At 43.4% G+C, this 27,328-nt stretch overlaps 1 protein-coding gene across 1 annotated transcript; it reads left to right on the forward strand.

Moving 5' to 3' along the window:
* Positions 1-1,437: 1,437 nt before the first annotated feature.
* LOC134212091 (collagen alpha-1(XI) chain-like) lies at positions 1,438-25,324 on the forward strand. Its single transcript, XM_062689612.1, has 17 exons — positions 1,438-1,504; positions 1,982-2,243; positions 18,740-19,290; positions 19,358-19,945; positions 20,007-20,372; positions 20,428-20,671; positions 20,734-20,940; positions 20,996-21,471; positions 21,533-21,784; positions 21,841-22,092; positions 22,158-22,481; positions 22,538-22,853; positions 22,915-23,175; positions 23,237-23,469; positions 23,526-24,222; positions 24,287-24,471; positions 24,531-25,324. Exons 2-17 carry the CDS (start codon positions 2,081-2,083, stop codon positions 24,894-24,896), a joined length of 5,481 nt encoding a protein of 1,826 aa, XP_062545596.1. The 5' UTR covers positions 1,438-1,504; positions 1,982-2,080; the 3' UTR covers positions 24,897-25,324.
* The last annotated feature ends 2,004 nt before the right edge of the window (positions 25,325-27,328 follow it).

Raw genomic sequence — 27,328 nt, forward strand, 5'->3', positions numbered from 1 at the left:
AAATGGGAAACGCCTCACCTCATACGTGACGCAGAATAAGCATAAATGCCTTCTAAAGATGAACGCGTTTTCCCGGTATGATGCTGTGCGTGCAGTAAATAAAAGTCTTCGAGCCCTCTTGCAATTGGTGTTAGTCGGAGGCATAAAATTTGAAAGAGCACCTAGAGCAATGTGATTGCGCGGTAGTTGCTACAATCTAGCTTATCGCCCTTTTTGTAGATGGGACACACGGCACTCCTGCGCAGAACACCATCTACCCAAACCTTAGAAATTACCCAGTGCCTCACCACCGCACCGTGTAGTTGGTCAACCCCAGGGGCTTTGTTGTTTTTCGGCTGGAATACTGATATGAATTTTTCCCCCTCGTTCCCCCACAAATAAGCAATGAATAAAAAAAATACATTATGTAAAAATGTCTTTGAGAAAATTTGTTATATGACAGTGGATGTTTCAAATGGTTTAAGAATGCAAATTATAGAAAACCAAAAACAGAAATGTAAGACTTATAATATGATGTCATATGTAAAAATCGCACCACTTCGCTGCAAAACGGATCGCGGCATCTGCCATTGCAATTAAGTTCTATTAATCGAACAGCGGCAAACGTTCCATCGGCGCGCAGTCTGACTATCTACTCGATCATTTATACGAGCGCCGGGTCGGTATGGATATTTATTGCGAAATTATTTTTATAATAGTTTTTCCGTCACGTTGCCGTTGCGACTTTGGACCGCTCTGCTGGCCTCTATGGTAGAGGTTTCTCAGAGTAAGAGAAGTTCTAAGCACTGACACTTCCTCTAGCTGTGCCTATACAACAGCTACAACAAAGTTCTACGTGGCTAACATATGGAAGAGAAATTGACTCCTTTTGCCGCCAATTACTATCGCGAGAGAAGTCAACCGAATACATGGGTGGGTGATGTTTCACAGTGGGATAGGAGCAGATGAATAGTGACATAATTTTGCATTTACAAAATGTTATCTTCTAAATAGTTGAAAGTTTAGTCTTGCAAACAGAATAATATAACAAGTTTGTTCAGTTTTTTGGCTTTTTTCTATAGGATGGCATTAACTTGAAGTTTGGACGATAGCAACTCGTGTTTATTAATTTCCAATGATCAAATGCTAACGAAGGAGCCTGAATAATCAGTAATATGCTACCTTTTTTCTATTTCTATCTTTTCCCCTACATGATAATACCTAGCGTTTCACTATCAGGAAAATAAATGCTTTTTTATTTATTTTTATTCATAGCGTTTATTTTACTATTATGACAATTTGAGGGGAAAAAACTTCTAGAAAAATGATCACATCTCGAAATTTGGTCACTTTTTGTCAAAGCTAAGATACATGTGTGTCAATCTGCGTGCGCCCACTTGTTCTAACGCGCATTCTGGACAGCATTTAAAAAGTCTTAAAAATCGAATGCGTTTGCTTAGTGTAAGCCAGTCACTGATTGGCTTTCCGAGGGCTTGCAGCGTGGCCGCTTTAATAGTCGTGAAAAGTAAGTGATAGTGATCTGGCACAAATTGGAATTATAAACTAGACCTTAATGAGTGATTCTGTGAACAATTTATCTGCTGCAAAAGAAGACACACATAGTCGTTAGAAATATTATAATGTCTCATTATTGGCAAGGGTGTAAAAATAGTAGCAGACAGTAATTAGATTGCCAATAACTGCCAATCTACATTCCACATTTTGAAACCAACGGCTTCCAATGTGAAAGAGCATTCAAATCATGGCTCCTACATTCAAACAGCATTGTGATATCATCTAATTGAGCCTATAATTAGAATGTTGAAAGCAGAAAGTGTGATAAGCGATTGCAAGTTGAGACCAAGTGGAAACGAAACGATGACGTCGTAACCGAATCTTGCCTAAACTAGGGACGCATGTCCTACTGACATAGTGCCTCCCACGTGGTGATAAAATGAAGCCAACCGTTGCTAACAAATTATGTTCCTCGTTTTTATTGCAGTGTTATCATTCGATACGGGTGGATAAATTAGATGCTATGCGAAGAAGAAAAAGGAAGCCAAATTATTGTTTAGTGCAAAACCGATAAGCAGCAGTGAGTATGCGAATTGTGAAGATGATAGATATACGATTGTTCCATCGGCAGCGGAGAAGATCTTCATCGATTTTCGGCGGTCGATTGTCGGCGGAGCAGCTTAGGATAAGTGCAATCATTGTGATCGTAATCGTTGGATTTTTTGGAAGCAGCAATGCAGTGTCTCAAGGTTGGTTTTCTGCAAATTTTATAAACTATATGTCTTGCCCAAAGATTATTTTGCTTCAAAATACTTTGAAATCCAGACGGGTGGGGTTTTAGTCGATTAAGACCTTTAGTGTAAATGAAACCCCATGAAAAAAATTCACAAAAAATCAATATTTATTTTTTTATGCAAAGAACTTCAATTTACTGTTCGTTTGATTCGCGTTCGATTTGAAAAGAGAATGAGTTTTAAGATTTAGATTTTTGTTTTCAACACTGCGATGAGCAAGTGCCTAGTTTTTAAAACTAGAGGAAATTTGTGATCCATTCCATTCCAATTTATGATCCATTTTCTTTGTAATGGTGGTTGCGGACGATCGTGTTAATCTAAAAAGTGCTGAGGGTCACTGATGTGAACGATGGATTGTCATCATCAAACAGTGACAGGGTTCTTGTGATAAATCTCTGTATGATGATTACCAAACAGTTCTGCTTTCTAGAAATTGGTGAAATGCGAAGAAAACTGCGGAACGAATGTGGTATGGTGTGAACATACAATGCCCTCGCGTCATGTTGAACCATGCGCCTCCATATGGAGGCAAACGCGCGACTTGTTGCTAGTTACTCGAGTTACTCGGTAGAGAGTTAAACGATTATTATTATTATTAGTAGGGGTGGAAATTCGCGATTTCGCGGAAGCCGCGAAATCCGCGAAATTTGATGTTGATGTACCGAAATTGTACTGAAATATAATCTACCACGAAATTGCGCGAATTTTCAGATTTTCTGAATTGGCTGTCCGCGAAATTTTGAAAATTTTGCCGCGAATTTCCACCACCCCTTATTATTAGGTATTCTATTTGTTTTTGGTCTATTTTGTAGTGACACACTTGGCGGGAATGTCAGCGGAATAGCGCTGGATGAAGACTTATGGAATGATAGTTTTAGAGAGTACTTAGAAATGACTATCATTGACTTCAATAACGGAGGAAAGTTAAGCCAGAGCCACTGATTTTCAACAAATTATTGAGAGACAGGTAGTAATTGATTACAGTTGCGTTCAGACTGACGACGCTTGATCCACGAATACATGATTGATTAAGTGGATCGTAGATTTTTATTCTAAAGGGTCAAACAAAATGGATACGTTTGCGTGCGTTTTGACAGTTTTCCCATGGAAAAACTGTCAAAACGCACGCAAACCTATCCATTGTGTTTGGCCCATAATTTTAATTTGAAGATAACCGTGGAGGCTCTTCTTCTTCTTCATCATCCTTCTTCTTCATCATCATCTTCTTCTTCTTCTTCTTTTTATTCTTCTTTTTCTTCTTCTTTTTCTTCTTTTTCTTCTTCTTATTTTCCTTTTTCTTATTCTTCTTCTTCTGCTTCTATGGCCCTACATTCCAACTGGAACTTGGCCTGCTTTTCAACTTAGTATTCTATTAGCATTTCCTCAGTTATTAATTGAAAGCTTTTCTATGCTCGCCATTGCAAGAGTATGTATCTTGTGTGGCAAGTACAATGGATACACTATGTCCAGGGAGTCGAGAATGTTTCTAACCCAAAAACATGCAAGACCGAACCGAGAATCGAATTCGCCATCTCCGGATTGGCAATCATACGCCTAGCAAGATTAACTGAAGAACCTTCGCGGAGGCTCTGTATCTTAAGGGTATGCGATAACACACTTTTTCCTAACGAAACGAAACGAAACGAAATTTAACATGTCTATGTTGATTCGAAACGAATCGAAACGAAATATAGATTTACTTTCGAGATTTCGAAACGATACGAAATCAAGGTCCATTGAATTCGAAATTTTACGAAACGAAACGAAATTTTATTTTATTTCCGCGGATTTTTTTTTTGAGTTTGTTTTACATTATATAATTCTAATTTAACTTTTTGAAGTTAAATATCTGTTTTGAAACCAATAGAACTATACGTACAGAAGAAGCAGTCTATGATAAATTGCCGCGTTCCCGTTTATATACTATTGGCGATAAGGCGATACCCCAGCATTTGTGTCGCTTTCAAATGAATTCATCGTGGAGCAAGTGGTCCTGAATTTGGTCAATTTTTTTATCACTTCAGTTTTATATCCGTAAGTATGTAGAAATTGTTGCATGTTTGTCCTTGTATATGTGTGTGCATATGAGGCATACTAAAAGCTCACGACTTCGCAATGTTCCTTACATATTGTACAAATAGTAAAAAATAGCGTAGCTTAGCTTGATTAATTGTACACATCATAGTTGCTAAACATGATTGGACGATAAACAGCGAATATGCATAGCTTACCAATTGAATAATCAGTCCGAAGTCCTTACAGTCAATTTAGGATTAGGAGAGGAAGATTAGTTTCCCGAGCACATTAGTCACAACAACTTATGTTTCTTATACTCGGACTTATATACAACCGAATTTGAACACGTTTGAGTTGCTGCATTACCAAATCGGGAATCGTTGGTTAGTTGAAAAGGTTATTCATGTGAAGCCTCCTTGGTAAGCGGCTAAACGAAGTTATTTTGGAAACCCGAATACGAAAACCTTGTTTCAAATCAATCCGACGCATAATCAATGTGCTTCGTTTAATAAGCCTCTACAACACGATCGATTCTGCACTACATAATTTTGTGCTCTTCCATGCAGACATTATTTCGTATTCTCCTATTTCGTTTTCTCGTATTTATCTCGTATTCTCCCGCACTAGCTAGCATGACCAAGATCAACACGATCGATAGCACACTGATTAAAAAAAAATTCTGCTCGCTAGGCAGAATTTTTTCAGTTTGCGTTTCCTAGACCAGCAGCAACACGATCGATTCTGCACTCATATTGTGCAAATAGTCAAATAATATAACAGAGTTTAAATTTAAATGTTGGGGGCAGTATGTACATATTTTTCCAAGTTCGTTTATTTGGTAGGCTCAGGCGTGTATAACACTTTACGGAGCCACATTTCTTTGTGATATGTACAATCGACATATTCTTATTATTAAATTAGTAAGAGAGGGAAATAAGCCAACGTACTCGTGGTGACTCTAGGTTAGGTTTACAATGTTTAAGGATGGACGGGGATTAGGATTCGGGAATCAGGGAATCATCATAATCAAGGAATTTCAGCAGCTCATCCGGTCATTTGGCGTCAGGAACGATGTGGTGTGTCATCGTGCTCGAAAAATGGTTCAACTGGGAGCATCTTCCGGATTGCCAGAGCTACGGTGCTCTACGGGACAGAAAGACAGAGACAAACAAAAAAAACTTTGAAGAAAAAGAAAAAAACAAAAGACTTTTATGTCAGAGGAACAAAGAAAACTATAAATGGCTTGCATATAGACCACATCACGGTTCCCCAAAACACCTCTTATCTCCTGGAAGGGTTGTTTACCTCGGGCCACTAGGGTATCCAATAATTGCTCTCTGGAGACGTCGTTTTCCGAGCAGAACCAAACTACGTGATCGATGTCCTCATAACCGGCTCCGCACCTACATAAGTTGCTATCGACAAGGTTTATTCTGTACAGATGTGCGTTTAGTGAATAGTGATTAGACATAAGTCTCGACATCACGCGAAAGAAGCCTTGACTTAAGTCCTCACCTCTGAACCACGCTCGCCCAGAAACTTTTGAAATTATGGAAAATAGACACCGTCTAAGTTTGTTGTGTGTCCAATTTCTTTGCTGAAGAGTACTCAGTATGTACATTTCGAAGATTCGCCGAATATTGACTGTTGTGTGAAATACCTTCAATCCTCTGAACTTTTTATTCTTACTTTCAGGTAAGATTCTAATTTTTGCTTGATGCAGACAAGAAACTGCTCGGAAATAGAACCGACATTTCCAGGATGCTTTTCAATACTGGTTGTGCATGTGCTAAGACAAGACAAGATTCTAATTGTTGCTTGAACGTAAAACGTTGCATTATGTTTTCCTTAGGGCCTTCCTAACTCTTAAGCGGTGCTTACTCATGCGCTTAAACCTGGTTTGAGGCCTAAGCGGAGGTGAAGAAATTGGCCTTTAATAAGAAAGAGGCGCTAAAAAACTTCACAAGGGCCCTAGGAATCCACGCCACGACTTTGGCGCTTCAACAAAGTTATACTGATCTGATTTATATCCAATTAAATTTACACTCTAAGCCTGACGTTTTTAATATTGAGTCGGATCACTTTTGTAAAACATAGGATAGAATAGTTAAAGATACTTTTTGTTTTCTTTTAGATATTTCTAACAAAACACTGAAGACGTTTCATAGAAGAAACTCATAATGGGATTACTACATAAGTGTTAATAGAAAAAGCTGTATAACATAAAAATGTAGAATCGAAAAGCTGTTTTTTTATGATTTTGTTCAGTGGCGCAGCCATATTTTTTGATGATATATAGCATGATTCAAGTTCAAATTTGTTTCGAAATTTCGCGAAATTCCGTTAAATTTCGTTAGAAGTTAGTTTTTTCTAGCGAAATTTTTGTAATTTTACGAAACGAAACGAAATCAAGAAATCAGATTTCGCCATGCTCAAATTCCGCGAAACGAAATTTTTCGAAATACCGCTTATGCTTACTGTATCTATTGAACAAAAAATTCACCATTTTGTCCAAGGTTTGTCATATCGCTGAAGATTTGAATCTTCAGTCTTTTTATTCTAGTTTTTTTTTGCAAGCTTATTGCTTTTGACAATCAGCTTCATTGTCAACTCTCAACTAAATGTTCTCGATGCATTTCCACTGTAATGAATTGAAATCATTTCTATGCCTTACAAATGCATGAACTTGTATATTGTGTGGTGAGAGCAACAAAACTATATGCCAAGCATCGTATCGTTAGCTCTCGGTACGACAATACGTGTTTTGCAGCACACTTGCTTTGAGTTTTATTTTAATTCGTTAGGTGTAGTGTCGTTCTGATTTTAAATTGTCAGTTGTGTCCGTGAAATGTTCAACGCTTGTCTACATAACGTCGTATTTTATTTCGTGGCGTTTGTATGAAGTGCCAATCGAATCGGAGCCCCGGTTTTCCGGACAAATCTTGCCGTTTACTCCTGTCATTATGAGCAGAAGAAGAATTGTGGATAGTAAACTAAACTCGGATAAGTGCGCGAGTGATAGTAACTGTTGGCCAACATGGTCAAGGTCCCATCCTTCAACCGTCCCAAGCAGGGAATAAGTTCAGTCGCCATAACCGTTAAAGATCCGGAGCAGTGCTAAAGACAACCTCTACGGCCATTGTTTTTCATCTCCACAAAAGTGAAGCCAAGCTGAATAAGCGTCATGAATCTGTGTCAAAAGGTCGAAGGTCAAAAGGTCGAAAGGTCAAATGTCGAAATAAAAAAACTCTGAGCCAAAAGGTTGAAGGACAAAAGGTCGAATGTCAAAAGGTCGAAAGGTCAAAAGGTTGAAAGTAAAAACGTCGAAAGACAAAAGGTCGAAAGACAAAGGGTCGAAAGTGAAAAGGTCGAAAGACAAAAAGTTGAAAGAACCAAAGATAGAAATTGCGGTTGTTAGACAAAAGGTCGAAGGTCAAAAAAATTGGGCAAAGTCGAGTGTTGATCAACCATTCCTTTGCACATTTATGTTTTAACTGATATTTCATTGTTGAATTTTTCCTTCTTTTAGTCATAGGCCGTTCTTTCTTGATTCAATCTGAGCCAAGAGATTGTTTTGTTTCGACCTTTTGACCTTTCAACATTTTGACGTTTCGACCTTTTGTCCTTTCGACCTTTTGACCTTCGACCTTCGCACCTTCGTCCTTTTGTCCTCCGACTTTTTGGCTCAGATTTTTTTGTTTCGACCTTTTGGCCTTTCGACCTTTTGACCCTTCGACCTTTTGTCCTTTCAACCTTTTTTTCTTTCGACCTTTTGTCCTTTCAACCTTTTGTTCTTTCGACCTTTTGACTCAGATTTTTTGTTTCGACCTTTTGTCCCTTCGACCTTTTGACCCTTCGACCTTTTGTCCATTCGACCTTTTGACCTTCGACCTTTTGTCCTTCGACCTTTTGACCTTCGACCTTTTGACCTTCGACCTTTTGTCCTACAACCGTTATAAGGCCTGTGTATGTTTATGATCTTTTTTTGTTAGATCTAAAATTTTGCGAGTGATAAATACGTTTGGTGTGATGAAACGTTTAGACTGCCTCGCAATCAATGTGTTTTTCCAAATGTCCTCTATTTTAGAATGTTCCCAAGATTTGAGTTCCATTCGAAGAGAACACGCAGATACACCACAAAATGGTTCAGGACCTATGAATTGTCGAGATGAACCAAGTCTGGCCAGCATATCAGCTGATTCATTGCCTTCAATGCCACAATGACCAGGAACCCAATACAGGTTCACTTTGTTACGACTACCCAAGGTTTGGAGTGACTGAACACATTCCCAAACGAGTTTAAATCTACATATTGCTGATGTCAAAGCATTCAATGCTGCTTGGCTGTCAGACATTATGCAAATATTTGAATGCCTATAATTTCTGCGTAAGCATAATTTAGAGCATTCAAAAATAACCTGAACTTCAGATTGGCCATTTGCCCATGGGAATCGAAATATTTATCCCTGGGCCAGTCACGCCTGCTCCAACTTGATTGTTCAGCTTTGAACCATCGGTGTAAAATACAATTGATCCTGAGCGAAGATTTGTTCCACCGTTTGCCCATGTATTTCGCTCAAGATTAATTACATCAAAACAACGACAAAAGTTGTATCTTCTCCTCATCCAGTCATCATTGTTTGTGATAAGTGAGTTGATATTTATTTTGTTTAGAACACTAAGATGTCCTTTTTGGTCACAACTCGCAAAATTTGGAGAGAGTGAGTGCAGTGAAGTAAGCTGAAGGGAATCAGTGGAAGAGTATTTTCGGAGCACGCTCTGGTGGCTACTTAGCTCAAGCAAGAAGCTGCCTTTGAAGCAGCGATGGATGGGGACATTCCAACACCTGGCGGTCACACTCTCCCTCCTTTTATGGATGAAGAAAAAATGCACGGGTCTCTTCATGTCCTACGTTTGTCGGCGGTAAGAGGTACTTACTTGATACTTGATGGGCTACAGCTCTTCGATGAACCTACGCCGAATGGTGTATCCTTCCCCACTGTACTCGATCCTGGGCTAATCGCTTCCAGTAGCCCTGAACATTGAGCGCCTTCAGGTCCTCTTCAACTGCAAAAAGCCATCGTGTACGCGGCCTTCCACGAAGCTTGCGGCCTCTTCCGGGTTCTATACTAAATATTATCTTCGCTTGACGTTCTTCCGGCATACGAACAACGTGTCCAGCCCACCGTAGTCTGCCGTGTTTTATAAGCTTAACAATATCCATCCCTTTCGCCGAGTATTGTCCGCAGCACTTTATGCTCAAACACTCCGAAAGCTCTCCAATCAGCCTCCTTTAACGTCCACGTTTCATGGCCGTATAAAGCAACCGGAAGAATCAGAGTAGTATACAGCGCGAATTTTGTCTTCGTTTGCAGACTACGGTACTTAAGCTGGTAACAAGGTCCGTAATAAGACCTATTTGCAGCTGCAATACGCCTTTTCAATTCGTGGGTAACATCATTATCGCACGTCACTAATGTTCCAAGATCATTTCATTTATTCATTTATTTAGTTTACATCTAAACAGATAACACTGAATCAACAATTTGACGCCACAATACACGGTTCGAGGCTGCATCTCTCCATCCCCGAATGCGCCCCACGCTCGCCAATTCGTTTTGCACCTGGTCTGCCCAACTTGCTCGCTATGCTCCATGCCGTCTCGTATCTGCCGGATCGGAAGGGAATACCATCTTTGCAGGGTTGCTGTTCGGTATTCTTGCAACATGCCCTGCCCATCGTACCCTTCCGGCTTTGGCTACCTTCTGGATACAGGGTTCGTCGTAAAGCTGGGCGAGCTCGTGGTTCATTCTTCGCCGCCACCCACCGTCTTCTTGCACGCCGCCAAAGATGGCCCTAAGCACCCGTCTCTCGAATACTCCGAGTGCTTGCAAGTCATCCTCGAGCATTGTCCATGTTTCATGTCCGTAGAGGACAACCGGTCTTATAAGCGTCTTGTACATGACACATTTGGTGCAGTGGCGAATCTTTTTCGACCGCAGTTTCTTCTGGAGCCCGTAGTAGGCCCGACTTCCACAGATGATGCGCCTTCGTATTTCACGACTAACGTTGTTGTCAGCCGTTAGCAAGGATCCGAGGTAGACGAATTCCTCGACCACCTCGAAGGTATCCCCGTCTATCGTAACACTGCTTCCCAGGCGGGCCCTGTCGCGCTCGGTTCCGCCCACAAGCATGTACTTTGTCTTTGACGCATTCACCACCAGTTCAACTTTTGTTGCTTCACGTTTCAAGCGGGTGTACAGTTCTGCCACCTTTGCAAATGTTCGGCCGACAATGTCCATGTCATCCGCGAAGCAAATAAATTGACTGGATCTGTTGAAAATCGTACCCCAGCTGTTACACTCGGCTCTCCGCATGACACCTTTTAACGCAATGGTGAACAACAGGCACGAAAGACCATCCCCTTGTTATAGTCCCTGGCGCAATTCGAACGAACTGAAGTGTTCGCCCGAAATCTTCACACAGTTTTGCACACCATCCACCGTTGCGTTGCTTTGATCAGTCTGGTAAGCTTCCCAGGGAAGCTGTTCTCGTCCATAATTTTCCATAGCTCTACGCGGTCTATACTGTCGTATGCCGCCTTGAAATCAACGAACAGATGGTGCGTTGGGACCTGGTATTCACGGCATTTTTGAAGGATTTGCCGTACAGTAAAGATCTGGTCCGTTGTCGAGCGGCCGTCAACGAAGCCGGCTTGATAACTTCCCACGAACTCGTTCACTAATGGTGACAGACGACGGAAGATGATCTGGGATATCACTTTGTTGGCGGCATTAAGGATGGTGATCGCTCGAAAGTTCTCACACTCCAGTTTGTCGCCTTTCTTGTAGATGGGGCATATAACCCCTTACTTCCACTCCTCCGGTAGCTGTTCGGTTTCCCGGATTCTAACTATCAGTTTGTGCAGGCAAGTGGCCAGCTTTTCCGGGGCCATCTTGATGAGCTCAGCTCCGATACCACCCTTACCAGCTGCTTTATTGGTCTTTAGCTGTTGAATGGCATCCTTAACTTCCCTCAAGGTGGGGGCTGGTTGGCTTCCATCGTCCGCTGAACTGACGTAGTCATCTCCTCCGTTGCCTTGACTTTCACTGCCTGTACTCTCAGCGCCATTCAAATGTTCCTCGTAGTGCTGCTTCCACCTTTCGATCACCACACGTTCGTCCGTCAAGATGCTCCCGTCCTTATCCCGGCACATTTCGGCTCGCGGCACGAAGCCTTTGCGGGATGCGTTGAGCTTCTGGTAGAACTTGCGTGTTTCTTGAGAACGGCACAGCTGTTCGATCTCCTCGCACTCCGCTTCTTCCAGGCGGCGTTTCTTCTCCTGAAAAAGGCGAGTCTGCTGTCTCCGCTTCCGTCTACATATAACGTTCCACGTTCTGCCGGGTCCCTTGCTGCAGCGCGACCGCCCGCGCTGCGTCCTTCTCCTCTACAATCCTTCTCCCCCCTCGTCGAACCAATCGTTCCGTCGACTTCGACCCATATACCCGACGTTGTTCTCCGCTACGTCGTTAATGGCTGCTTTGACTGTATTCCAGCAGTCCTCAAGAGGGGCCCCATCGAGCTCACCCTCTTCCGGCAAAGCTGCCTCGAGATGCTGCGCGTATGCAGTGGCGACGTCAGGTTGCTTCAGTCGCTCTAGGTCGTACCGCGGCGGTCGTCGGTACCGAACATTGTTGATGACGGATAGTTTTGGGCGCAGTTTAACCATCACCAGATAGTGGTCCGAGTCGATGTTAGCGCCACGATATGTCCTGACGTCGATAATGTCGGAGAAGTGCCGTCCATCAATCAGAACGTGGTCGATTTGTGATTCTGTGATTCGGTACACCTGGAGATCACCACTGCAGACAGAATGTTCCAAGATACACAAATTCTACCACCATCCAGCATCATTTCACTACCACCACCACTACTGACCCCACGTTGATTGCCAGCGACCATGTACTTCGTTTTACTGGTATTGATCGTGAGTCCAATCCTCGCTGTCTCTCTCTTAAAAGGCGCAAAAGCCTCTTCCACGGCACGGCGATCAATCTTTATAATATCGATATCGTCCGCAAATCCCATGAGCATATGCGATTTTGTTATAACGGTACCGCTTCTGTGCACACTAGCTCTCCTAATAGCTCCCTCGAGCGCTATATTAAATAGTAGATTCGAGAGTGTATCGCCCTGTTTTAATTCATTTAAGGTAACAAATGATGTCGATATCTCATCCGCAACCCTTACACTTAATTTCGATCCGTCCAACGTTATACGAATCAGCCATATCAGTTTCGCCGGAAAACCATGTTCTAGCATAATTTGCCATAATTCATTCCGTTTCACTGAATCGTACGCCACCTTGAAATCAATAAACAGATGATGTGTCTGCAAGTTGGACTCCCGGAATTTATTAAGGATTTGTCTCAGGGTAAACATTTGATCCGTCGTTGATCGGCCCTCACGAAAACATGCGTCCCTAGCAGCACACTAGGGTGGCTCAAAAAACACTTTTTCAATTTTTTTCTTATTCGGTTCTATTTGATGCCCTGATGCTCTGGACTAAATTTCAGCCAAATCGGTCAACGTTTGGGCGGTGCTAAACTCATTGGAAGTTTATACGAAAAATGTAAGCAGAAACATCCAAAAACAGTGATTTGCAGTTGGACGGCACAATTTACGATCAAGAACCATGATACTCATTCAGTTCTTGTAGAATTAAATACAGAATGTTATGCTGAAAACCGCGAGAAGATTAGAGTTTATTAGGCAAAGATATTAGCATTTTACTGGAGTATTGTAGGGGTGAATTTATTTCTTTTCAAAGGTAAAAGAAACGAAATTTGCTCAAACCCCACTTCAGAGAAATGCTAATAACTTAGCCGGGCAAACTCTAATCTTCTCGCGGTTTTCTGCATAACATTCTGTATTAAATTCTCCAAGATCTGAATGAGTATCATAGTTCTTCATCGTAAGTTCTGCCGTCCAACTGCAATTCACTGTTTTTGGATGTTTCTGCATACATTTTTCCATATAAACTTCCAACGAGTTTAGCACCACCCAAACGTTGTCCGATTTGGTTGAAATTTTGTCCAGAGCATCAGGGCATCAAATAGAACCGAATAAGAGGGCGGCCCATCAAAAAAATTGAAAAAAGTTTTTCCCATACTAATTTGAGCCACCCTACAGCACACATATTCCATATAGGCTACTGCAACTCATATGTGACCAGATTCAGTCGCAATCAAGTTGCTGCAACCAGATTTGCCTGACTTGTGCTGCTCGGGGTGGTATTCGCCGACGAAGGACTCTTCAAGCGATCTCAATCTGTTAAACATAATACGGGACAAAATTGTGTACGCCGAATTAAGGAGGGTTATTCCTCGGTAATTGCCGCACTTCAGTCTGTGCCCTTTTTAAAGAGAGGGCAAATGAGGCCGTCCAACCAGCTAGCAGGCATTTCCTCGTCTTTCCATTTTTTTACATAATATAAGCTGCTCACTACCATGTTTGAGAAGTTCAGCCGGGAGCTGGTCCTTCCCCGCAGCCTTATTGTTTTTCAGCTCTTTCACGGCTTTTTAACATCATCTAGTGCAGGTGACTCCACAGCTTGTCCATCGTCGCTAATATTTATTCTGTTCACCGATGCACCGTCACTTCCACTATTCAACAAAGTCTCGAAGTGTTGCTTCCACCTGGCAGCCACTTCGGTTTTATCTGTCAGCAAATTCCCTTGTTGGCCGTTGCACATGACGGGAGATGACACTGTCTTTCTCCGCACGACATTGACAGACTCATAAAACTTCCGCATATCGTTCTGCTCCATTTTTTCTACCAATTATGGGATGGAAAAAGTCCTCTCTACCGACCTGAGCGTTAGCGTCTGCGATAACAATTTTCACCTCATGCTTTGGGCACTCTCCATAGGCTTTATCAAGACATTCATAAAACGTGTTCTCCACGTTCATAAAACGTGTTGTCGGTGCGTAAACGTTGATTAGGGTGTAATTGAAGAATTTGCCCCGTATCCTCAACACACAGATTCGTTCGCTAATGGGTTTTGAAAGAAAGCCTTTGGTGACGTCCGTACGTCTATATTGGCTAGCTCGTATCAATATAATTACTCAGGGTCGGCCACCGACCTCGGGAAGACTGTTAAAGCAATCACTTACCTATTTCATCTGTAGCTACTGAAAACAAGGCCACATCCACCGATTATTTCTCTTCGGGAGATGATGGAGAGAAGTGGCAGGGACGTATTCTGACTTACATGCGATGGTGAGATGTTAATTGAGACGCGCGCAGCTTGGAGATGGATTCTGGGTCGAGGGATCCCCACACAGTGAGTTCGTTGAATCAGGTACACGAAAATAGGATTTAGACCTGCACGATAGGTCTGGCTTCGACCAAAAGAGTCGCGTGGTGAATACTTCACGATGTAAGATTAGATGTAGTAGTTCGGCTCGATTGCGAATAGCCAAGTCGTAGTAATCGGCGCACAGTGATGCCAAGGCGAAAAAAGTGAAAAAATTGAGTTGAACGTACAGCTTCGAAAGTATTTTTATAATTTTTCACAATTTTCGAAATGTCTTCTCAAAATTTCACGAAGATTAGATGAAAATTACACAGGGTGCGTCATGTCGATCCAATGGCAAATCAAAGATGTTTTTGGAATTTACTTGTAACATGTATGGCGAAGACATGATGTTGTTCAACCTGATTTTTAACGATGCAAAGCTTATTTCGACACGGTTGTTTCATAAGGGCCAATGTCGCAAACGTAAACAATGCCTTTTCCTGCAAATTCCTGAACAACTAGGACCGTTCCCAGCTAACAACCACTTGGAACTGGTGACGCTCCGCGCATTCTATCGAACGGAAGTGGAAAATACCGCCAGAAGTCTCTAATCTTCCTGAAATCAGCAGAACAAGTCAATGTTTACGTTTGCGACTTTCGCCATTTTGAAACCACAATGTCGATTTATTTAGCATTTCAGGGACATGATGATTGTTTTGCGCAAATCTGCGCAAATATCATTTTTCTTCATAGTATTCTTGAAGTAATCTTACACACTTAAAATAAATCGGTGATTTTAACAGTTGAACAATGGAAAAAATTACAAAAAATCTGTAAAATAATTACCGAACACTTCTGCTGTTGAGATTTCGGTAAAATTTACCGAATACTGTGAAACGGGTTAAGTGTGTAAACATTAACACGCCGAATACAGTGATCAGAAAATCATGGGAACTCAATTTTCAAACAGCTGTATCTCAAGCGTCTTTTGACCGATTTTCACAATTCTTTTACGGATGTCTTACCTATCTCATCTTGTTTTACCATACTGGTGAGATATGTTTCTAGGGATGCTCACTTTTCCCCTAGAGGGACGTGAGTAAGGATGTTTTTTTTTCAAAATATAGTAAATTTCGATTTACATCCCATACTTCAGTCGGAACAACACTTACAGGTTCAAAAAGTTCATTGACTATACTATGTGTCAGAGAAATGTTTCTTCTGGACATCCCTAGCGACTACAAAATGACCTCTATCCTGATGAAAGATGATATGCAAATGTTGACGATGAAAACTACGGAAACGCGTGCCAATGGAAATACGTCATGTCCATGTGGGTCAGTACCAGGGGAATGATATTCTACTCAGTTTTGCCCAAACCAGATGTTCTAGGATCTCCAAACTGTTTAGAAGTTTGGATGAATTGGTCTATCTGGTCAACTGAGCTCGATAGCTATCTGGAATCGACCAATCATGTCCACACAAGTTCTTAGAGCTCACGTGTATGATTTGCAGCACAGTTATATCCAAACAAGATGTTTCAGGTTCTCCAAACTGTTATGGAGTTTGGATCAATTGGTCTACCAGGTCAACTGCGCTCGTTATGAATCTGACAACAATTAGTCATGTCCATACAAGTCAGTTGAGCCCATGCATACGATTTGGAACTCAGTTATACCAATATCAAATGTTCGAAGTACTCCATACTGCTCGAGAGTCTATCAAGACAAGTGGGCTCAATATAACTTTGACATCAATCAGTCATGTCCATACAAGTTCGTAGCGCCTATATGTGTGATTTGCAACTCAGTTATATCCAAACCATATGTTCTGAAATACCCAGTATGTTCTGGAATCAATCGGTCTACAAGGTCAACTGCGCTCGATACAAACATGATATCAATCATTCATGTTAATACATGTCCATAGACACCACGCTTACAAATTTCGTTTCAGTTATACCCAAACCAGATATTCTAGGTTATCCAAATTATTGTGAAGTTTGGAACAATTGGTTTAACAGGTCAACTACGCTCGATAAAAATCTGACATTGACCAGTCATGTCAATACACGTCCGTAGAGCTCGCGTATATGATTCGCACCTCATCTAAACCAGAAGTTCAAAAATTTCCATTCTGTGTTGGAGTTTGCATCAATTGGCCTACTAGGAATTCCTAGGGGAACTTCCAGAGGGATTCCTAGAAGCACCTTCCGCAGAAATTCCGAAAAAAAAATCCGAACTTCCGGATGAATTCCAGAAGAAACTTCCAAAGATATTGCAGAAGTAACTTCCAAAGGTATTCAAAAAGGAACTTCCGGAGGAATTTCAGAAGAAACTTCCGGAGGAATTCCAAAATGAACCTCCGCAAGAATTTCAAAATATACTTCCGGAGGAATTGTGGAAAGAACTTCTGGAGGAATTCCAGAAGCACCTTCTGGAGAAATTCTAGAAAAAACTTCCGGAGGAATTCCAGAAGGAATTTCCAGAGGAATTCCAGAAGGAACCTGGAGAATTCCTGGAAGAGTTTTCGGAGGAATTCCGGATATTCCTCCAAATCTTCCTCCAGGGATTCTTCCGGAACTCCTATAGGAAATCCTCCGGATATTCCTCCAGGAATTTCTCCGAAAATTCCTCCATGCATTCTTCTGGATATTTCTACAGGAATCCTAAAAAACTCCTCCAGATAATCCTCCGGGAATTCCTCCGAATACTCCTCCAGAAATTTCTCCGGATATTGCTCCAGGAATTGCTTTGATTATTGTTCCAGGAATTTCTCCGGAAATTTCTTTAGGAATTTCTCCGGATATTCCTCAAGAAATTCTTTCCAATGTTTCCCCAGGAATTGATCCATTCCTCCGAATATTCCTCCGGTTATTCCTCCAGGAATTCCTCCAGAAGTTCCCCCAGGAATTCCTCCGGAAGATCCACCAGGAGGAACTTCCGGGGGAATTCTTGGAGGAATTCCTGGAGGAACTTCTGGAGGAATTCCTGGAAGAAGTTCCTCCAGTTCCTCCAAGAATTCCTCCGGAAGTTCCTCCAGGAATTCTTCCGGAAGTTCCTCCAGGAATTCCTCCGGAAGTTCCTCCAACAGTTCTTCCGGAAGTTTCTCCAAAAAAATCTTCGGTAGTTCCTCCACGAATTCGTTAGGAAATTCCTGCAGCAACTCCTCCGGAAGTTCCTCATGTAATTCCTCCGGAAGTTGCTTCAATAGTTCCTCCAGGAATTTCTCCGGAAGTTACTCCACGAATTCCTTTGATAGTTGCTTCACGAATACCTCCGGAAGTTCCTCCAGCAATTCTCCCGGTTGTTCCTCCAGGAATTCCCGAGGAAGTTCCTCTAGGAATTGCTAAGAAAATTCCATCAAGAATTCCTCCGGAAGTTCTTCCAAAAGTTCCTCCGGAAGTCTCGGTAAGTTCCTCCAGAAATTCCTATAACGGTTTTTTCCGGAAGTTCCTCCTGGAATTCTTAGAGGAGCTTTCGGAGGAATTTCTGGAAGAATACCCGATGGAATTCCTGGAGGAATATCCGGAGGAATATCCGGAGGAATTATTGGAGGAATGGAGCAATTCCTGAGGAAACATTGGAATATTCCTCCATATTCTTCCAGAAATTCCTCGGAAAGCTCCTCCAAAGCCAATATGGATAAACCACCTCAGGACCTTAGCCTATAGCTTCTATTAGTTACCGTAAGAGAGAAAATCGTTTGAAATTGTAGTTTATACTAACGAAATCTAATCTTATGTCATTCAAATGTTCCTTAGGATAACTATACCAGTTTTGGCCATGTTTCTAATTTTGTCAGTTTCTCGCATAACTCTAAAAGTAAAGAAATTTTCGAGGGTTTTATTAGCTCTAACAGGAAATATATCCCTTATATTTCTTCCCTGTTAAAACTCATCGAAATTCTTGAGCACTAAGTTGGTCAAAACCTGTACACTTACTATACAAACATAAAATGCAAAATGAGATTTTTTTGTTTCAAAAATCAAATATATTTTTTGGCGAATCGTTTAATGTAGTGTGTGGAATTTTGTAATTTGTTCCCCTTCAAACTGCAAGAAAAAGAAACTAGTATTTATCTTTTACATTTGAGGACACAATAGTAGCAAATAACACATTTAATATTCTTCCAGATGGTCTAGTGGATCTGATTCAGCAATTCGACTTACCTAGGCTACCATCAGGTGTAACTCCCGTGCCGGGCATGTGCAATGAAACTCGAAACGAATATCAAACCTACGCAGCGGCTGCATACAACCTGAACCAGGACACCGTGCTCAGCATTGGAACGACTCAGCTGTTTCCAAAGGGATTCCCATCCGATTTCTCCATTTTGGTGGTGCTCAAAGCCACGCCCAATCAGGTTCGGGTCCCGCTGTTCACGGTGTATTCGTCCGATTCGGAAGAGGTGCTAATGTTGATGGTTGGAATGGAAGTGGCCCTTTACTATCAAGATACGGACGGTCACCCGGAGGAAGAGAGCCTGATCAGTTTCGGCGTGAGCATTGATGATGAAAGATGGCATCGGTTGGGAATCAGTGTGAAAGGAGACTCTGTAACGCTGATCAAGGATTGTAACGAGCAGATTACTCGACGGTTGAGACGGGAGCCTGGTTCAGTTATCGCCACCGACGGTTTGGTTTTAACAGGCGTTCAACTAAATGAAGATGATGGGTTTTACACTGTATGTTGATTGCATAGTATTGATAATTCCAACAGAATATAGGTAAACTATTCATTTTAAAATTTAGGGAGATGTCCAGCTGTTCATGTTTGCTGATACTCCGGATGAAGCATTCCACATCTGTACCAAATATGCTCCCGACTGCGCAGGAACGGGATATGGTTCGGAAACCGTGATTTCTTCCGGATATAGTCATTCCAGCCAAACTTCATCAGGACAAAATAGCTCATCATCGTCTTCGTCTTCATATAATCGTAATCAGGGTTTTAGTAATTCAAGAGACCAAGTAAATTCGTTTGTCGTATCTTCATCTGGATCGACTGGCAACAATTACGGAGGGCATCGCGAGTTTGTTGATGTTACGGGGGATACAGATGGACTGGAGATTATAGGAGAAGACGATGAATATTACAACAATTTGGAATTGGAAGGAGAAGATAGACATGTTGAGCAGCACCAATATAGTACAAGTACACAACGTAGCAATACGGAAAGGCATCGAGTAGAAATCAACCAAACTAGACCAGTAATTGTCGATCGAACTAGTAGAAGACCCATTCTACCGCTTCCAGATCCAGAATATGACTCTTCGGCATCGAATAGTAATCGTCCTAGCGGAAGCCAACCTGATGTAGAAAACAGTCAAGATCCTGATGTAAATAACCAATTTCTTATGTTTCAACTAATCGTCTAATATGAATGACAAATCCTTCCAGGACACGTCGGTTTCATTTCCAGCTTCAACTACCGGCAACTACAACATCACCAGTTTCCGAACAATAATAGGTCCCAGAGGTCCTCCAGGGGAGCCAGGACCCAGAGGTGAGCCGGGACGTGATGGTTTACCGGGGCAAACTGGTCCATCTGGTCAACCGGGTCACGTGTTCATGATTCCTCTGAGCCAAACTGCCAATGAGAAAGGTCCGGACTCACAGGCAGAGGCTTTTCGTGCGATGCTATCCCAACACATGATGGCTATGCGGGGCGTGGATGGTCCAATGGGTTTAACAGGAGTACCCGGCCCCGTCGGTCCACCCGGACCAGAGGGAACCAAAGGTGAACCAGGGGATATTGGAGAACCAGTAAGAAAAAAAAATCAAATGTTGTTCAAGTTGAATTAATTATCTGATTTGATAGGGAACTCGCGGGTTACGAGGAGCACATGGTTTACCTGGCCGGGAAGGTCGCCGTGGTAGAGCCGGTCGAGATGGTGAACGAGGAGCAGTCGGTCTGCAGGGCTCTAAAGGAGAACCAGGTCCGATTGGGTTGCCGGGTATGGTAGGAGAAAAGGGAGAAAGAGGCAGACACGGCAACGTCGGTGAAAAGGGCGCGCAAGGGCATGAAGGAATCCAGGGAGAAGATGGCCCTCCGGGATTGCCTGGTATGATGAAAAATATAAAAGCATATTAAAGAAGTCTATAAATCCCCAAAAATATATTGCAGGTCTACCCGGGGAGTTAGGACCACGTGGTTTTGCTGGACCTCGTGGCTTCCCAGGTCCCACAGGCAATCCAGGCATACCAGGAACAGAAGGTCTCCCAGGGGTTAAAGGAAATCCTGGCCCTCAAGGTCAACCGGGAGCTCCTGGTCAAACTGGCTCCACTGGTCCTGTTGGACCTCCAGGACCGCAAGGCAATATGGGTCCACCAGGTATGATTATGATTTACCCTTCGAAGAATGTAGTTCGAGCATCTATTTATTGAAGGTATTGCGGGTCCACATGGTAAACCTGGTCTTCCTGGTTTGCCTGGAGCAGACGGAGCTCCAGGACGTGAAGGTAACCCTGGCATTGCTGGGCCAAAAGGTGACATTGGTCCTCAAGGTGTACAAGGCTCCATAGGATTCCCTGGAAATCGAGGTCCCAAAGGTGACGATGGTGAGCGAGGTTCCGCTGGTGACAAAGGCGATAGAGGCGAACGAGGTCATGATGGTGAAAAGGGTGACATGGGTCCACCAGGCGAAAGAGGCTTAACTGGTCCAATAGGCATTGCCGGCATTGAAGGCCCTGAAGGGCCAAAAGGTTTCGAAGGTCCTCGTGGGGAAACTGGGCAAATGGGTTTACCGGGTGAGAAGGGCAAACAAGGTGTTCAAGGATTTGCTGGATATCCCGGTCCAACTGGAGATAAAGGTGATAAGGGAATAGTAGGAATTCCTGGATTAGCTGGCGATAAAGGCGAAAGAGTAATACAATTCATACATTCTATTGTTGACCATATAAGACAGATTATCTTATCCATCTTAGGGAAATGTTGGACTCCAAGGTGAGCGTGGTGAAGTAGGACCTAGAGGATTCCGAGGAGCTCGTGGTCGACGAGGTGCTGATGGAACACCAGGACCAAAAGGTGATACCGGCCAGCCGGGGGCTCCTGGGCCACAGGGAGAAATGGGTAGTCAAGGAATGGAAGGACCCCGTGGTTTCATAGGCCTCCCTGGACCTCAAGGAAACAACGGAAAAGATGGTCCTCAAGGTACACCAGGCGAGCGTGGTCCTCCGGTAAAATAGTAAATGTTATTGTTTTGTTTCTATTTAATCATATTTTTTGTCGTCAGGGTGAAAACGGAAATCCAGGTCCAACTGGTAATCCTGGTGTTATTGGTCCGCAAGGACCTACCGGAGAACCAGGTCCGATTGGAGAACCAGGGATACCTGGGTTGCCCGGAATGCCAGGTGAACCCGGTGTTCCTGGTGATAGCGGAAAAGAAGGACAAGTTGGCCCTCCAGGACCACCAGGCAAAAACGGTCCTCCAGGAGGACAAGGTCTTCCTGGATTCCCCGGCGAACGAGGCATGATGGGCATGCCGGTAGGATAGATACAGCCCCACATTTTTTTCTGTATTAAACCAAAATTTCATTTTTCCTTATATAGGGCTTACCTGGATTGAAAGGAGAAATCGGGGTACCAGGCTTGGCTGGACCTGTCGGAGACAAAGGTCAACCTGGTGAACCTGGAAAGGAAGGACCTCCTGGTCCGGAAGGCCGCAGGGGTCCACCAGGGCCAGCAGGACCATCGGGATTGAAGGGAGAACGAGGTGAAATGGGACTCCTAGGGCCAATTGGCCGAGATGGACTTCCGGGGCAGCGTGGACTAACGGGACCACCAGGACCTCAAGGCTCACCCGGTGAGGATGGCGATAAAGGAGATGTTGGCCCTCCAGGCGAGAAAGGATTTAAAGGAGCTCAGGGTGAAACGGTAAGTTTTTTTTAAGTCACGCCATGTGGAGTAAAATGCATATCTTTCTTTGACAGGGTCCTGTTGGATCGCTGGGTCCTCAAGGAAGTCGCGGGGAACCAGGTTCGGTTGGACCTCCAGGAGAAAAAGGACCACCCGGTGAAATGGGTCGTGCTGGCTCAAAGGGGGAAGATGGGCCGACAGGCCTTCCCGGCCCCCCAGGTCCAGCTGGTGCTCAAGGGATGCCCGGACCGTCTGGAATTAAGGGAGATCGAGGTGACGACGGACCAGTAGGACCTGCAGGCTCTCTCGGGCCTCCAGGAGAACCTGGGAGACGAGGATCTCGTGGACTTGAAGGTGCTCCAGGAGCAACCGGACCACCTGGCCCTCAAGGTATAAATGCATTAACATTCAATGAAGCAGTTTTCATAATACACGCTTTCCATTGACGAAGGTTTGATTGGAGAATCTGGGCCACAAGGACCACCAGGTCCAGATGGACCTGAAGGTAAGGATGGTGAAAAGGGAGCTCCAGGTCCAAAAGGCGAAGAAGGTAAAAGTGGGCCCCCTGGACCTCCTGGCAACAGAGGTCCTGCAGGTCCGGAAGGACCGAAAGGTGTTGTAGGTGCTCCTGGCTTCCCCGGAAATCCCGGAGAGCCTGGTGTTGTGGGACCAAAGGGTGACATTGGAAAGGACGGCGAAGATGGAAAGCAAGGTAACATTTGTTTAAATGGGTGGATCTAAATTGTTTTCATTGAATACTTTGTATGGAACAGGTGAACCGGGTCAACCTGGTGATCCAGGCCCACAGGGTGTTCCTGGAGAAGTCGGTCCTCCAGGAAAAATAGGACCAGAAGGCGCGGCTGGGCTACAAGGATCTGCAGGACCACCCGGTGAGAAGGGTGACATCGGCTTACCAGGTCCAATTGGCAATCCCGGACTAATTGGTCCCCAAGGCATGCCAGGTGCACAAGGTTTACCAGGACTACGAGGATCACCAGGCGCTTCTGTAAATATTTCAATTCAGAATTAATGGATGAGTTCACTAAACAATAAACATTTCAGGGTGAAATTGGGCCTGTTGGAAAATCTGGAGAATCGGGTGCGCCCGGAAAGATTGGTGAGACGGGAGCAAAAGGTCAAAAGGGTGACCGTGGTCGTCGAGGTCTGAAGGGACATCGAGGAGAACTTGGCATGGTTGGATTGAAGGGAGACAGCGGAGAAAAGGGCGATAAGGGAGTTAGAGGTGTACCTGGTCCAGATGGTCCGAAGGGTCCTGCCGGCCCAATCGGTATAATAGGTTTGAAGGGAAATGACGGCCCACAAGGTCCTCCAGGAAATGAAGGACCACTGGGTTCGAAAGGATCAGAAGGGGTTGCTGGTATGAAGGGAGAACCTGGTCCGCCCGGACCTCCTGGTCCACCGGGTCCACCAGCTGATGCTCCTCTTATTCCGCCGGAACTGTTATTCAGAATGGGAGAATTTTCCATTACGAAAGGAGAGGATCGAATGAAGCGTGAAGCTGAAGACATTCCGGATGAAGAAGACGACTTTGATGAAGAGCTGTTGAAGATTGAGCCCAAGAAAAAGAAAAAGAAGAAAAAGATTAAGGACGAAATGGGTCCAAAGTTTTTGGATATGTACAGCTCCATCTATTCTATGCGACAAGAACTGGATCGAATTAGAAAACCTGTTGGTTCCAGAGAAAATCCCGGCAGAACTTGCAGAGATTTGCATTACGGACACCCACAGTTCAAGGATGGTAAGTAGATAAATCAGAAAGACGTTTCTATCGTTTCTTCCTGACTTATACGCTTACCTCATAGGTTGGTACTGGATCGATCCGAATCTTGGAATGGCAGATGATTCCGTATACGTCTACTGCAACATGACAGCCGAAGGAGAGACTTGCGTTTTCCCGGATCTTCACAGCTCTCAAATGCCAAACATTCCTTGGAGGAAGGAAAATGATAAGACGGATTGGTATTCGAACTTGAGGGGTGGATTCAGGGTAACTAAGCTGCTATCTTGCTTAATATACAACGTTACTTATCGTAATTTTTATTCCAGATTTCTTATGAAACGGTTGGAGTTGTACAAATGACATTCTTGCGATTGCTGGCCGAAAGTGCATACCAGAATTTCACATACACTTGTATGAATAGTGTGGCTTGGTACAGCACTCAAGAGGATAGCCATGACGACGCGATACGGTTCCTCGGCGAGAATGAAATCGACATTGGATTCGAAAACTCGAAGTTGCGACCGAATGTTCTGGTGGACGGTTGTAAAACGGGAAAGAGTAAAAGTGAAACCGTTTTCGAGATTCGTACGAATAAACTACAGTATCTGCCGATAATTGATTTCTATCCAGTGGACTATGGTGAGCCACAGCAAGCTTTCGGCTTCCAAGTAGGACCAGTGTGTTTCAAATAGTCTCGAATAGGCGCTGATGACCGACAAGTTGCTAAAAAGAATTAAAAGGATTTGATTTACGGATGTAGCTGAGGATGACGCTAGATTTTTTTTTTTGCATTCTGCAAAAAGGTATTCCTATTTAATGTTATTTAAATTATTTCTAAGGAACTATTTAGATCTAGGAAAACACACCAACTAGAATTAAACAAAGGGGAACTAGGCTAAACTTAGGTAAGGATGCAACTACAAGGACTGAATAACATCATAAGTCAGGAGGGGAAACTACCATTGAACATCGACGACTTAGTTGTAAAAGTACATTGAAATTAGTTATAGAGCAAATGCACACTCATTCCAAACTCATGAAAAACACCGAGAATCCCGAAATCACTGCCGAGAACCTGATTTGTGAATTGTTGAATAAAAAAATGCGATTCAATTGAAAATATTTGTTTCATTACACAAACTCGAATAAATTTTATAAAGAAAAATAAAGTAGATGCTTAATAATTAATAATTATTATTCTGAAATTTTAGTGTATGCAATTACGAATGTTACAGTAACCTGCTATGTACTTTGTATTACATTTAAACAAATATTTGAAATGTAAATTCCACCCAGCACATTTATGTCGTTCTCGTAGAACAAAGTTCCATACGAAGCTCGGAGACCATCTGTAACTTCTCAGCTTCAATGACCGTTCAATTCGTAGTTTCTAACTCCATGATTGAGCAGAACAATCGCAATTGCACTAAGATCCAATGGATTATTTCTCACACTAAGGTCGGAGTGCCCTGTGCAGTAAATAAAAGTTTTCTCCATTCAACTCGGTCCACGGCTGCACGTCGTTAGCCACGCAGCATGCGGACGTTCCATAAATCGTCTTCCACCTGATCGATCCACCTTGCTTGCTGTGCACCTCGCCTTCTTGTGCCCGTCGGATCGTTGTCGAGAACCAAGTTATTGTCGGACATTTTGGCTACGTGCCCGGCCCACCGCAGTCTTCCGATTTTCGCGGTGTGAACGATGGATGGTTCCCCCAACAGTTGTTGCAACTCGTGGTTCATTCGCCTCCTCCATGTACCATCATCCATCTGCACCCCGCCATAGACAGTACACAACACTTTCCTCTTGAGAACTCAAAATGCGCGTTGATCCTCCACGAGCATCGTCCAGGTCTCGTGTCCGTAGAGGACTACCGGTCTAATGAGCATTCTGTAGATAGTCGGTTTGGAACGGCGACGAACTCTATTCGATCGGAGCATTCCAAAGTTCATACGATTTCCTGCAATGATGCGTCTCCGAGTTTCTCTGCTGGTACCGTTACCGGAGATCACCAGTGAATCCAAGTGCACGAGTTCTTCAATCACCTGGATTTCGTCACCACCGGTACAAATTCGTGGTGGGTGGCAGTCTGAGGTAGGCTTCCTCCATCCTCTCGAAGTTACGTGCCATAATATCAATGTCGTCGGCGAAACCAAATAGCTGAACGGACTTCGTGAAAATCGTACCACTCGTGTCAATCACTGCCCTTCGTTTTACTTCCTCGAAAGCGATGTTGAATAGCAGGCACGAAAGACCATCACTTTGCCGTAACCCTTGGCGTGTTTCGAAGGGACTCCAGAATGCCCTTGAAACTCGAACTACGCACATCATCCGATCCATCGTCGCCATGATCAACCGTATCAGTTTATCCGGAAATCCCTCTTTCGTGTATTGCGATGAATAGATTATGTTTGTGCATGTTGTATTCGCGGCATTTCTGCAATATCTGGGGTACGGCGAACACCTGGTCTATGGTAAAGCATTCGCCCATGAATCCCGACTGGTACTGGCCCATGAACACTTTCGCAATTTATGTTAATCGATGACATAAAATTTGGAAGAGTACCTTGTAGGCGTTCAGAAATATGATTTCAAGATAGTTGCTGCAATCCAGCTTATCGCCCTTTTTGTAGATGTGATACATGACACCTTCCATCCACTCCTGCGGCACACCCACATCATGGTAAGTAATCACCCAATGTAGCGCTACAACCAGTACATCACCTCTTCTTTTTCTTCATTGGCATTACATCCCCCACTGGGACATTGCCGCAACGCAGCTTAGAATTCACAGTTAATAACTGGGAGGTTTCTAAGCCAAGTTACCATTTATGCATTCGTATATCATGAGGCTAACACGATGATACTTTTATGCCCAGGGAAGTCGAGACAATTTCACGAGAAGTTTCCTCCTTACCGGAGCGGTCATCGAACCCACACTCCATAGCACATGCGTCTAGGCGATTGACGTCGCTAACCGCACGATCACGAAGCCCATATTCGTCATAATGCCGTCAGTAATCAATATTTTCATTCCAATATATCGGTGATATCGATATTGATACTTTGATTTGATTATCATATAGAATCAAATATCGATATTTTGAAGCATCGGAACGTCCCT

This window comes from Armigeres subalbatus, chromosome 2 (assembly GCF_024139115.2).
Source record: "Armigeres subalbatus isolate Guangzhou_Male chromosome 2, GZ_Asu_2, whole genome shotgun sequence".
Lineage (NCBI taxonomy): Eukaryota > Metazoa > Arthropoda > Insecta > Diptera > Culicidae > Armigeres > Armigeres subalbatus.